This window comes from Thermoascus crustaceus (assembly GCF_041956765.1).
Source record: "Thermoascus crustaceus strain CBS 181.67 unplaced genomic scaffold VTN00scaffold_8, whole genome shotgun sequence".
In the NCBI taxonomy this organism is placed as follows: domain Eukaryota; kingdom Fungi; phylum Ascomycota; class Eurotiomycetes; order Eurotiales; family Thermoascaceae; genus Thermoascus; species Thermoascus crustaceus.
The window spans coordinates 403,971-417,884 of record NW_027192534.1 but is presented as its reverse complement, the minus strand read 5'-3'; the positions used below and the strand labels follow the sequence as shown (position 1 = coordinate 417,884).

Sequence of the window (13,914 nt, the reverse complement as noted above, 5' to 3'; positions counted from 1 at the left end):
ACTTATGTCTCACCACTTTAAAAACAGTTTCAGAAAATACACCCTATAATAGGGCGGAAGGGTCGGGTCCGGGAAAGCAAAAAAAATGTTGAGCTGACATCTTAGTGAAAACGGAAAGCTGTAAGATTTACAGGAAGGAATTTATATATATCTCATGTTCTCCGGGCCAGGAGGCTGTTCTTGATATTCTGGAAAACTGTGAGGGCTTTAGATGTGTCTAGCATCTAGCATAGAAAGAGAAAGAATGGGAGCGAAGACGGGATGTATCCTTTAAATGGTTAAAAAAAACTCGAGGCTTTGTTGATCCGGGCGAATATAATGTACTGGTTTTATATAATGTACTTTTTCGTTATTTTAACATACAGATCTTCACAACTGAAAGGATTAACGTAGACGGAAGCCCACCATAATATATTAGCTACTTAGGTTGTAACAACCGGTGAATGCTTTGTTTGGCGAGTCATGCCATTATGCATCACTTCGGCTGAAGCCACCTTCGTGTGATCTCTTATGATTCCCTTTCACTCCTACATGTGTCTAGCTGTCGAGCTTGGAGCTTCCTGATCCTCGAACCCTCCGTCCTCGACGAACTTCCCACGACTCCCTGTTGCGAACACAACAAAATTTATACATCGACCGTCCAAGCTAGCGTCAAGTCGTGTATTTTTCAAGCATATTTCATCTGAACCTGCTTTGCGACTACATCTAAATTCGGAAAGCTGACAAAGAGGCCAAGACGTTTTTGGCTCTGGGAAGCGTGTGCAAGATGGCGGAAGACAACAGCAAGATGGAAGTAGAAATGGAATACAACATCAAGAACAACGGCGAACCTCCAAGTGACCTGTCTCCTACAAGCGTAAGTCCCCATATAGTCCGCGAAGGCTGTCAACGCATCAAAAACGGACCCGCTAACCTTAAGGTAACAGTCAAACAATGAGCCACAAGTTTCGAGCAGTGAGCAATCGCCAACCTCGAGCAACGATGGGCAACAGATCCAAATTCGCAAGCACGCCGGCCGTGCGAGGGGGACGTTGAATTGGACGGCCGATGAAAACGCATGGCTGATAAACGAGCTCATGAAGAAGGCCACGACCACGAGGCTCCAGGCCAACTTCCCAGGCGTGAAGAAACGATCCATCGGCTCGCTGAGCAACCACATCACGAGCCTGCGCAAAAAGGGACTGATCCCCCGTCGCTGGCGAGACCACTACTCGGCCAAGATCGACGGTGCTCCGTGGACGATGGACGAGGACGTCGAAATTATGCAGTGGCACGTCTGGAGCCGGGAGTTCATCGATGCCAAGGTCTTCGTCGCCAACAACCGCTCTGGTGAAGCTGTGAGGATGCGTGCGGATTACCTCTGTCAGGATGAGGAGCTGGTCTCGATCATCAAGGCGATCGAGCAAGCTGCGAGGGAGGACACGTACGAGTTGGACACGGCTCTGGAAGACGGGGAACCGCAAGATGAAATCTATGAAGAGATCACGGGAATGGAGTGGCTTGCAGAGAGGAATATCCGCCAGGCAATAGGCGAATCTCTAGCCAGCAGAACCTTGGACTCGGAGAGCATTACGTACGTCTGGGGGTAGAGAAGGCTTCCGCTTGGACTTGCTTTGACGATATGGTTAGTTGGTTAGTGAGCTGGGAAACTGTACGTATTTGGAGTTTGGTGAGCTCTGTCACCCTTTCCTGTCTTTTAGTAGTTTGCAATTGTACAATAGACCAAGAAGATACCAGGAAAATTCGACAATCTCCTCAATTAATCCTTGGTACCTGAAATTTCTATAGGACTTGTAAGCGAGACAGGCGGAAATAGGATATAACCAAAGACTGGAGCCAGGTGACCATGGCGGAATTTTGCAACTGGTTTATTTGTACCATGACGATCCACTGGCACATCACTCTTTTGCAAACTGCAGCGATATGTCATGTGCACCACGTCGATACCCGAGAGACGGCATCATCCAAGGAAAGAAAAGAACATGACTTACGCCATGCTTATGCAGAATAAGGACTCAAGAAGAATGCATCACTTGACATGGTATGACCGGCATAAACGCCTGTTCAGGTTTCGCGATGGCGGGGAAGTGTGCAGGGTGCTGCAGAAACCAGAGCTCTTCCGCTTCTAGCCTTCAAAGTCGAAATTTGGACGGTGTCTTCTCCGAAAATTGACGGCGCTCAAGCTGTCTCACAACGTCGCGCAGAACCGGCCCCGTTCACGAAGTTTTGAACCAGCGAAGTATTTTTTAGCAAATCATGGCCGAGTAACAAGAACCAGCGGACTATTGTGTATGCCGGCTGCAGTAGATCTCTGCGTTCGGCCTTGCTGCCAGAGGGGTCCTTGCAAGTTATCCTTTCTACCTAGCCATGAATTCTGAAACATCCAGAGAAAGAGGCCTCTGGGGTGCTAGGGACGGGGTTCCAGAGAGCTTGATTTAGAACAGACATGATGCATCTAGAACCAAGGGACCTGGGAGAGGAGTTTCGGCGGTCTACTTACCGCTCTTTTGCACGGGAGACACGGACCGCGTCAAGTGGGATAGATGCCGCGCTTGCAAGTCGTTATTAAAGGAGATAGAGAGTAAGATCTAGAGCCATGACGGCGGTTAAGCACCGCAGCCATGTATGTTTCCACAGGAGCATGCCATACTGAGAACAACCATCTCGAAAGGGCTCAACAGGGATCGGAAATCTCAAGGACGATAGATGCGTCTGCATCTGCCCCGTTCGCGTGGCTGGCGTGCAGAAGCAAGATGGAGAGGAGTCGAAGCTAGCAACGCAGGGGCGTCGGGCGGTAGCAGAGGCGGTCAGCGGCTGCTCCCGATGAAGGCGGGCGGGACACAGGTCAATAGAGGCCTCTCTTCGCTTCTCTCGTCGACTGCTGGTTGTCCACCAATGTCATCATCATTATTATCACCATATAATCATCCCTAGATTCGGCCAGTCGGCGAGGAGAATGGCAGGTCTATGACTGCTAGCGCAGGACGCTGCATCGCTGGGTCAGGAACTTCTGTTGGTACTCGGTACACAATACATGATCTGCCCTCGGCATCAGCCACATCGCGTTAACTATCTACTTAGTCCCGCAACAGGCATACAAGAGGTACGGCATCTCTCTGACTGGCTCGACTTGCGCGATGGATTCGACCCGGTTGAGTGGTCGAGTCGTTCCCTTCTCTCCGGTTCGCAGAGAACAACTGGACCGCACCCGCTGCCACGCTGGCGGACTCCCTGAACGCAACTAATCATGTCCGATGGCCAAATCTTGCGAAGTCGCAGCGGCGTTCACCTCGATTCTAAGATCCTAACCACCGTGGTTCTGCCCTAGGGGTGGCTCTGCGGCCCGCCAAACGGGGCTGGGAGATCCACCGCGGTAGAGGCTTGTTGACCCGGCCGGGATTAGAGGCAGGGCAAGAATGACCTGCTCTGGCTCTGACACGTAACTTATGCATCCCCTCCTGCAGGACCAGCTCAACAGAAGGCCTTGGGGCTCGGATTGCCACCGTCGTTCGGCCTGCCGTTTCCACCCTCCACACTGGATGACAGGCGCGCACCAGTTCTCCATTTTTGCGCGGGTGTGACGTGCATTGGTAGCACTCATTTCTCTGTGTAGACAAAAGCCCTGGAAGCCGTCATATTTTGATTCTTGCACGGTGTCTACGATTTCCGGCTCTTTCGTTTTCCATCCGTGTCGCGTCAGGAGGCAGATTTAGGCCAACCCGACTTTGCTGCATGTTTTGTGCGCTATCAGCTACGAACGGATTCTTAGCTTTTCTCGTCTCTTCTAGCCCATGACTCTCCCCAAGCCCGTCCTGTCTTACTATCCGACTTCGCAGAATTCCCCTGTGAGACTTTGATTGATTTGCACCAGGCGCACCGGCCGGGCTGCCGTGTCAAAACATCTGGGGCTTGACATCACCCGCACTGTGCTGGCGGCAGGCTTACGCCTCACCACACCAATTGCACACGATGAATGGGGAATAATATTTAATATTGTACAGCCACGACTTCTTTACCCCTCGCCTCACCGTCGACGAACGTTCCATTGCTCGTCACCCCTGTAATTTGCTGGGGTGCTAACGGACGGCGATTCGCCAGCTCAAATCTGTTTCTTGGTTGATTTGAATGTCGAAGTATGCCATTGGGTACCTTCCTTCAAATCCACAGGCATTGCTGGAGACGAAAACCGGAAGCTGATAACGAGGAGAGTTGACGGTCATCTCTTCTGTCTATTTAGATCCCGCAGACTGTACATTACCCGCATCGCTTCTGTACAACAGAATAACTGTCGCTTTTCTTTACGACCGCCCGAAGAAAGACGATCCTTGAATCTCAATAGTACCTGTACGATACACTGTTTTGTTCTTTAATTGGCCTTATCGTTGGTCGCTGTCTTTCTGCCAAATTCTCAACCACCGGAAAGGGGCCAACAGCACGTTAACCCCTTACTCGAAGTCCCGAAGTAGCGTCTCTCTGCGTCTGGACCCGGTTATTCAGACCTCGATATAGATCCAGAGAAGTTGCGTTTGGCGCCTACGTGCGGCACAGGCTCCACTATTTATTTGTTGTGCTGCTTCATCCTCTCTAAGCGCCCGGCACTGAACAACGACATTCGTCCGCGACAATCCGGCGCCAATATTCAGAACGACTGTGGAACCTTGTGATATTGAACAGGACTAGGTCCAAGAAGCCTCTAATACGGAACATCTCAATCAGTACCGCGCGCTTCCAAGGTAAGCACATCCATCCTTTGTGCGCGAAACGTTTCACGTTTGTCTCTCCTTGCCGCCCAGTCGCCATGTCGCATCCTTATATAACCCTTGCCTTCTGGCTTCTGTTCTGTTGACGTTCCAAGTTTTGTTTCCATTTCTTTTGCACCCATGGTTGGCACCAATTGCCTAGAGGCCTCACTTTGCGGCGAGTGTACGGCGATGACTGACGTCGATTGCGATCAACAGACTTCGACCTTTTGGATGGCCTCCTCAGAGGTTGATCAAAAATGCCTGGGCAACTTTGCTGCCAGCACGAGCAGCGAAAACCCGTTCCTCTCTGCAATGCTGTATAAGATGCTCGGCCTGTCCGTGATTCTGTCGAAGAAGCTCCTACGTGCGCGGAAGTTGCGACGATTGGATCCTACACGAGAAACGAAGTCCCTCCAGCTTTACCACCATATAATATGGCTCTCACGCGAAGGGCTTCTGATCGTCGAACAATACATTCTTCCGATGGTTCAGCAGTATGTGGAGCTCAAAGTTCTGGCGTATAAGCTGAGGGCTTCCTTCTATCACATCTTTGTCCTATTCCACAATCAGCCAGCGATTCATCCGCCGGGGATCTCCAGCTTTCCCGACGCCGTCAACCTGAACGGAACTTCGGGAACGGGTCGGAGCACAAAGTCGACACCAAACGCCAACCGCGATTCAATCTCCATTACGCCGCCACCTGCGGAAGGAGGACCTGTACGGGGTGGTTCACACTCTCATCCCCCTGGCCTAGGACCGGTTCAACCCCCGAGATCTGCGTCGTCCTTTCTGCTGCCTGCTCTCGATTACACCCCAACTGCCACGGCTTGTTTTACCAGTGCTGCGGCTCTGGCTGACCAACTGCTTCCCGGGTCCCATCCACTCCGACTGTCCGTCAAGCTCGAGTACGCAGCATATCTGTATGACTGCCTGCATGACTCCGATGCCTGTCGACGGTTAGCAAAACAGGCCATTGCGGACGTGTATAACGCGCGAGAGGGAATGGACGACGAGAGCTTTGAGGATGCCGCTGAGCTTGTTGGGGTCCTAGGCAAGATGGTCAAAAGAGGCGGAAAGGCAAGCAGTGCGGGCAGCACTGTGGAAGACACTTCTGGTGGCGAGAGATCAAGGAGCGAGGGAAGCAATCGCACCCCTACGCGGCGGCAGCAGACGACACCGCCGGCCAGACGAACCCCGACAAAGTCAGCATTGACGGGGGAAAACGGCAGCGTACATCCTGCGGTTCCCAGCCCAACGATGATGAATCCCATCTGACGGTCTGCAGACGGGTTTGAATGTATTATAATTACGAGACCTGGCGCTCAGATACGAATCGTTATAGGTGCTGATCTTTTGCCATTCTATGATACTGTTGTTTTGCGACATCTTCCATTTGAGTGTCCTTTTGATTGAGATTGCTGGGATTGTAAAAATATTCTGAACCAACCGTTTTTGAAAGTTGGTCCTGAATTTCACTTCTTGCTTTTGCAAATTTTGGAGGCAATTGTTTTTATACCATAGTTTCTGTAGCCTTTGCCGCGTCTCGTGGTCTGGTGTAACTATAATATTGGGGTGGAATATATCAGAACACTTTTGATCCATCTATCTTAGCGGTACTTAAAGGATGTGAAATTCAAATAAGCAGAGCCGGTTTGTAAACAAGACTAACTCCCGCTGTAACAGTAGTTTTCCTGCCCAAAGGTGCAATGTTGACTGGAGGACCACCAACCCAATAATAGATCTGCACCGCTATCCCGTCTCATACTCTACTTTATAAGTTCCCTGGGGATAATTGCAGTGGTTTCCGTACATGTCAAGATTCAGTGCGCGAGAAGACAGTGAACAGAATACAACACCAGGAGAAAACCCTGCCTATATCCGCCGTACCTCCCAGCGAGATAATACATCGAGGCTATGACAGATGCCATGTTAGGGCCGGTCCACTCACGTGGCGGCGCAGCCTCGGCTCGGCTCTCCGCTAGCTGAACCAGAGGCCTCTTCCCCGCATACCTGGACATCGATCTACACCAGCTCACCATCATGCTAGCCGCACGGGGGGCACCAGGCCCCTCCATCTCTGCACAGCTAGATCACATCTTATTTCTTTTTCCCACTTGACGGGTACTAGTAATATGTGTATATACCCCAATTGACACTTCCATCCGACATCGTGAACGATACCTTAACTATGGCCACCGTCCCTCCCAACCCCGTCCCTTTCTCCGAACCCCCCTATCTCCGCGGCCTCCCATCCCCCTACTACACCTCTTCGCACCGCAACTTCCAGAAAGCATGCCGTGCCTTCTTATGGGAGAATCTCATCTCGCACGCCCTCGAGTGGGAGCGTGAAGGGGCCGTTCCCGAACATGTTTTCCACACCTTCTGCAGGCATCACATGCTGATCCCGAATCTGCCGGCGCCGTTGCCCGTGGAGTGGTTGAAGAGACTCGGGATTAATGATATTTTGGGGGTCAAGGTCGAGGAGTGGGATTATTTGCACACGGGGATTTATTGCGATGAGGTATGTACCTACTTTTACGTGATATAGGCTTTGGACTGTTTTATATACTGACGAAGTCTATAGCTAGCCCGCTCCGGCCTGGCCGGTCCTGGCGCCTCCATGACGGCTGGCTTCGCCTTTGGGATCCCGCCCATGCTCCGCTTCGGGAGCCGTGAGCTGCAGGAACGCTTTCTCCCGGACTTGCTGACGGGAAGGAAGCGGACCTGCCTCGCAATCACGGAGCCAGAGGCCGGAAGTGATGTTGCCAATATCACGACTACGGCTGTCAAGAGTCCGGATGGGAAGTACTATATCGTTAATGGGACGAAGAAGTGGTGAGTACAGTAAAGCTCAACCTGTCAATTTGCCATCGGTGTTTATTTGTCACATGCCAACAGGACGCAGGATCACCAACGGCATCTGGTCCGACTACACCACCATGGCCGTCCGCACCGGCGGACCAAACAGCGGCCCAGCAGGTCTCTCCCTCCTTGTTGTCCCACTCAGAAACCACCCGGGAGTCACGATGCGCCGACTCAAAGTCTCCGGCCAGGCCACGGGCGGGACGACCTTCATCGAGCTGGATGACGTCCGCGTCCCCGTCGAGAACCTCATCGGGATCGAGGGCCACGGCATGCGCTACATCATGACCAACTTCAACCACGAGCGACTGGTCGTCTCCGTGGGCGTGACGCGGCAGGCCCGTGTCGGACTTGCTGCCGCATTCGAGTACTGTCTGAAGCGGGAGGCGTTCGGGAAGAAACTGATGGACCAGCCTGTCGTGAGACATCGATTGGCCAAGGCGGGCGCGGAGCTCGAAACCATGTGGGCGTGGATCGAGCAGATCCTGTACCAGCTGTGTCATCTGGAAAAGGGGGACGCGGACCGCGAGCTGGGCGGGTTGACAGCGCTCGCGAAGGCCAAGGCGGGGATGGTGCTGCAGGAGTGCGCGCAGTGCGCGGTGTTGCTGTTTGGTGGGAATGGATATACCACGACGGGACAGGGGGAGATTGCAGAGAGTATGTGCTATGTTCCCTACCTAACTTTTCTTCTGCTGACAAGTATTGTACCTAATTCAGGACTCTGGCGCGAAGTCCCCGGCACCCGCATCCCCGGCGGATCGGAGGACGTGCTCCTCGACCTGGCCGTGCGTCAGCTCGTCAAGATCTACCAGGTGCAGACGAAGGAGCTGGAGAAGAAGGAGAAGAAGGGATCGAATATCTGAGAGCCCTCCCCTTGCTCTCAAGCACGAGTGCGGGGGACCATTAATTAACTAAACAAGGTACTCAGGGAAGGAATCTTCTACTAAAGCCAGGGGTTTCTTGTTTGAAGATAGCTAATATAGTGATAGTAGATGGCTATATGTTCTATTAGTGAAGAATCGAATCCAGTCAAATCAGGTCCCATCTATTCTCACCATCACTACCTAGGTACTCAGCGACAACAGTATTCCGTACAACGATTATATATACATTTTCGTCACCCCTCCCCTGCTGCCCAGGTAGTCATGACCCACTTATTTATCCCGAGAAGTTGTTACTAGCCTGGGAATCTGCGACTCTGGAAAAGTGTAAGCTAACTACTGTCGTATAGTGCTGTGACTTGAAAAAGTAGGAAAGAGATAGCTAGGCTAGGTAACTGCTGCAACTTACCGGTAAGTGGACTAGCCAGTAAGAGTGCCAACCAATTGCCGACAGGCGCTGACAGCATTATTTCCATCGTACTGAATACTGTTAAGCTGGGCTCGCGCTGTATCCTGTATGTACCCAAAAAATGTCAGATATCCTCTCCACATCCTTCATCAGTTGTATCACTTGTAAAGTGTATACATATATATATATATATATATATCGTAATAGATAGATAGCCCATTCAAAATAAAGAAAGAGAGAGAGAGAGAGAGAGAGAGCGCTATACATACCCCCGCCAATGGATCAACATAGGGACTGAAAAACGCGGCTGCTTGGTCTACCGCGAGCTGGATCCGCTGACACTCTGCCTCTGCTTGTCCTCTGTCGGGTGGAGACCATGAGATTTGAGGCGATGGAAGTGCTGCCGCTGTTGTTGTCGCTGTAGCGGCGCCGAGGAGAGTGATTGAGATGAGTTTCTGGAGGTCCATGATTGTCGATTGTTGATGCTGAAGTGGGTAGGTAGGTAGGTAGATAGGTGTGCTTTGAAATGGCAGAAGTAAGTAGAGAGAGGATGAGTTGGTTCTGGAGTTAGAGTCTGTCTGTCCGATGGAAGAAGAAGGGGCGGTGATTATCAAGGTATTTATAGACAGACAGAGAGACGGTACCCCAACAGGCATTTAGAGGTAAACACAAAAGAGTCTGGAAACAAGTCCCACGTGGGCATTGAACCCATCCAACATTGTTAAGAGTTGGCCCGTTCTGAATGGCTGAGCCTCTTTGAGCCAATCTGACTTCGTCCTCATCGAACATGGCTGAGGATAGGAAGCATGTACATGTACGGAGGCGGGGGCCAAAAGTCTTTAGGACCTTCCTAGAAGACTTAGCAAGCATTAACTGTATCACAGGGCTAGCCATACGACCTGCCGACTTTGTACAGGCCTAATTTCCTAATAGGGCAACTAGTGAGGCTAGCGTGTTGGGCCCAGGACTAACTTCCTAATTGTAGGGGGTTTATGCCCGTACAGTTAGAGGATTCTGAGGAAATACTAGGTAGAATAGAATAGTCTGCAATTAAATGGATATCACTGCTAATTCATTCAGCGATTACTAGCGTAACTTACCTATTCATACCGGGGGTCCTAAAGACTTTTGACCCTCGCCTCCGTATGTACTGTGTAGATCACCAGTAGTCTGTCCTTTCTATCATGAAGGATCGATCACTGTGCAGTACAATGAATGAGCTTCGACACAAGCTTCAGGCGTACTACACCCGAAAATAGTGTCATTTGAATTGACATGATCGGTCTCCCTGAACTAATCCAACTGGGCATCTTATCTGCATCTGCCACATATCTTGTTGCTGTCCCCTTGCATGTCGATCTTCTGCGGCTTGACCTCGTATTCGTATTATTCTTCAGCACTACCATCCAATCCAGCCCAGTAGAGACGAGTGGAGCCGAGCCGCACGCCAGGCGGTTGACGCTTGCGGAGCTTAGCCGTTGGTTGTTGAGCGGATGGATGGGAGGCCTTATATTCTCCACATCTTGTTGGTGTCGTATGATCTCACTGTGTGGGATCAGATATGTGGATTGTGTGTGCGTGGGTGTGTGTGGGTTGTAGGAAGCAGGAAGCAGGCCGACCTCGAGGAGGTTGATATATAGGCGAGCAGGCCGGGCCGGCTAGGTCCGAGCCGGCAACCTCCAGCATAATGGATGACAGGACTGGGATAGATTAAACTGTTGAATGTACCTATCTAGTCTTAAGCCCAAACAGATCTCGAGAAAGAACAAGCCCATCTCCCCTGTTGGTACCCAAGTCATAGGTGGGTAGAGAGCAGGAAGGGGCAAGGATCAGTTCTACCATACCATGTCTATACAGTAGTTTACCTAATCTTCTAAGTCACTGTTTCGAAATTGCACCCCAGGTTCGAAATTGAGACAGGGCCTTTGAAAAGGGCATCTCATCTAAAGTTGACAATACTGAGATGAAGAGTGACGACGTTAAGAGGAAAACATATGATGGTGCAGCAGCAGCACAAGGCATGAGGGAAGCTAACAAGCTGACCCAAGCAGAGCGAAAGCAGGTTGCAGCTTTAGCGGTAGCTTGGCAAACAGGAGATACATTTTCGTCCGTAACTATTAAATTACCTAGTTATGTATTTCACCTATAGCTGTTTCCCAGACGTCACATGACAAGATAGATACATAAATTGTACTGTACAGTACAGCCACACGTCCATCCACCCAACCAAACAAATATAGGTCCCTATCTAACAGGCACTGGTGCTGTCCTCAATGTGCAACAGACGTAACAGACATGACACACGTAGTGCAGGGTATAGAATAGAATAGAATAGAGAAAATTGTACAAAAAGGGAGAAAAGAAGAAAGAAAGAGAAAAATCGAGAAACAAGAAATGAAATCTATATACATACATCCACTCATTAAAGATTATAAGCCAAGCGCCCGTCGCGAGAAGAAAGCTGCCGGCTCGCGACGATGGATAGATATATGCAATGCAACACAGTCAAAATGTGTTGCAGGTTCACAAGAAGGAAACAGGAAAATGGTTCGGAATAGATGCAACGCCAGCGCCATGTCTGGCCCTGATGCAAAGAGAAGACGGGCAGATAGCCACGAACTTTCACCCGAAGGGAAACAGAGGCAAAGCTTTGGGACGAGTGGCTCCGGTAACATTCCTGTTCCCGATATGACGTTGGAGTAGGCAATATCGGGCCCCAAGCCACTCAAGTTGACCCTATTCTGGATGCCTTGTCGGCGGAAAATGGTTCTCAAATAGCTTGAGCACGACTCCAGTTCAGCTGTCGCCAGAGAACGAAAAATAGGTTCCAGAAATTGACGACATGCCTTTGCACCCATGCGCCGTTCGCCAATGAAAGTCGCTCGTAACGTGCTCGTAAATCGTTCCTTCAGGCAGTCATACGATGGCAAAAACAAACTTAGAACCACATGATTCCAACCACAAGACCGACCACGACAGCCATGCAGCTGCCGCGCATCTGCTTCGGATTGGAAGGAACTCCAGCGACATTCTGTTGCTCTGCCACGGTCGAGGGTGTCGGAGCCAGTGCGAAGATGTCGAAAAGATGAGTGATAGGGGTTTGCGATCTTGGTGGGATCGCAGGAGAACGCATTGGTTGTTGCACTTGAGGCCTGCCACTGTCCACCGGCTTGCTCGAGGACAATCGACTCTTCGAGAGAGGCTGACCACAGCGGGGTGACATCCCAATTTTGGACAGCAGCACCCTCAGAGGATTGACTCGAGAAGCAGTCAAAGAACCTTCCGGGCCGGAGGGTTCCACTCCGCGCTTGCAGACCTGCTGCCATATCTCACGGAGAGGGATGGAAAGCCTAGATGACCCAAGAGTATGATGAAGGCTGTTTGATGGGCGTATCGTCTTCGAATTTACCGACTGCACTTCGTCCGGGGATCCCGTGCTATTAATTATGGACGTCGGATCGGATAAATCTGCCGATGTCGAGAGCGGACGACAGTCCGCCGGGGGAGACGGGTTCCGGTCCGCGAGTAGATGGAACAACTCCCAGTAGGAGAGCTGACAGCTTTGTGATACGAGGGACATCAGAGCCCCTATCCTGGTAGAAATCGCTGTCGAAGTGTGAATGTTGTCTTTCGGTCGCTGCGCAGCGTCTGGCAAGTCCGGATTCGCAGGGCCGTTGATCACCAGCTCCGGGTCGTGAAGACGCGATTCTGCAGAGGGGCGGACGCACTTCTCAGAAGGGCAGTAGGGTTCATCGACTGGATGTGACATGGAATTCGCGCCCTTATCGCAACTAGCCAGCGAGGCGATCTCGGTATCCACCAACGGACCGTCCGGTACGACACAGGACTCTACACGATCAGTAAGTCAGCGAATTTCTCGGTGTCTCGCACGCGCCAGGAACCAAAGACTCACGGGTATAGCCATTGGCGACATAGCTAGGCGTTCGCAGGCTGTTCGACTTGTAGCTATCCCATGCCTGAGGAAGAACCGGAGCCAGCCTGAGCAGCGCGAAGACCAGCAGAGCCAGCAACGGGATTACTCCAGGTTTCTGCAGCCCCGAACGCATGGTCGGGCAGCAGCAGACTCTCAGCGGATTAGGTGATCAGGGTTCGAGCAGCGAGGAGCGAGCGTTGAGGGAGTTAACGGTTGATAAATGTTGAGTACGGGAAGACAGACAGCCATGCGGATTCCCCTCGAGCAGCCGCCCTCGTCCCATCCAAACTGCGAGAGGAATAAAAATACAGAGGAAGAGAGAAAGAGGCTCCGCAGCAACCACTCGCGGACAAGACGACAACGGTGGTGGGGGCGGGGGGCGCAGGACGAGATGGAGATGAGGAGAGAAGCAAAAGGCAGGAGGACGCCTGACGTAACGGGCCGGTCAACGTCTTGCGCGTCGCCAAGACCGATAGCTGCCGCTAAGACGCATCAAGACTTTCAGCCTCGTGGAGATATCTGTTATCTTCCTCTCAATTTCTTTCCAGCACATCTTCCGTCGCACCGGGCAACCCCCGAGGTTCTTCTGCTCTTCTTCCAGAGCTCCGACCTTCCACTTGCGGCCGTCTTCTACCTGCAGCAATCTGCAGCACTATAGATGAATCATCTCTGGAAAAGGTGCATGCAAATCAGGATTCTGTCGTACAAGTCTGAAGCTAACACGCTAGCTTAGCGCTGCGAAGGACGAAAAACGCCAATCACATCCTCTCTGTCACTGTTGGTTTGTTGCAAAGAGCGAAATTCATATTGGCTTAGCGGCTGTATGCTATCTTCTCTCACGAACAACTTCCAAATAAATACATACAGATTATCTTCCGCTGGTAGTTAAGGCCACCCGTTCTCCTGCACGTGTTCCCAGCCTTGCAATCTCCACCATGTTACCTAGCAACCCAGCCTTGCAAGCTGAAAAGTACACTGTCCTGCGGTGGTCCTAGATGACCGGCACAGACACTTCTTTCGGTAAGTAATCCTTCTGTTTCTCAGGCCAAGTGGCATCCATCATGTCCGCCGTTCAAGTCCCTACCT

The 13,914-nt window shown here is 51.4% G+C and overlaps 4 protein-coding genes across 4 annotated transcripts; 3 read left to right on the top strand and 1 right to left on the bottom strand.

Annotated features, from left to right (window-relative positions):
- Positions 1–766: 766 nt before the first annotated feature.
- Positions 767–1,589, top strand: VTN00DRAFT_9743 (uncharacterized protein; the record flags this gene model as incomplete). The annotated part of the gene is made up of 2 exons (XM_069436732.1): positions 767–856; positions 927–1,589. The coding sequence occupies 2 exons, from the start codon at positions 767–769 to the stop codon at positions 1,587–1,589; spliced, it is 753 nt and encodes a 250-aa protein (XP_069284342.1).
- A 3,291-nt stretch (positions 1,590–4,880) lies between these two features.
- Positions 4,881–6,017, top strand: VTN00DRAFT_9742 (uncharacterized protein; the record flags this gene model as incomplete). Its single annotated transcript, XM_069436731.1, has 1 exon — positions 4,881–6,017. One exon carries the CDS (start codon positions 4,881–4,883, stop codon positions 6,015–6,017), a length of 1,137 nt encoding a protein of 378 aa, XP_069284341.1.
- Positions 6,018–6,930: 913 nt separating this feature from the next.
- Positions 6,931–8,467, top strand: VTN00DRAFT_9741 (uncharacterized protein; the record flags this gene model as incomplete). Its single annotated transcript, XM_069436730.1, has 4 exons — positions 6,931–7,263; positions 7,327–7,577; positions 7,648–8,261; positions 8,322–8,467. The coding sequence occupies 4 exons, from the start codon at positions 6,931–6,933 to the stop codon at positions 8,465–8,467; spliced, it is 1,344 nt and encodes a 447-aa protein (XP_069284340.1).
- Positions 8,468–11,832: 3,365 nt separating this feature from the next.
- VTN00DRAFT_9740 (uncharacterized protein) lies at positions 11,833–12,961 on the bottom strand (the record flags this gene model as incomplete). The annotated part of the gene is made up of 2 exons (XM_069436729.1): positions 11,833–12,743; positions 12,808–12,961. 2 exons carry the CDS (start codon positions 12,959–12,961, stop codon positions 11,833–11,835), a joined length of 1,065 nt encoding a protein of 354 aa, XP_069284339.1.
- Between the last annotated feature and the right edge of the window lie 953 nt (positions 12,962–13,914).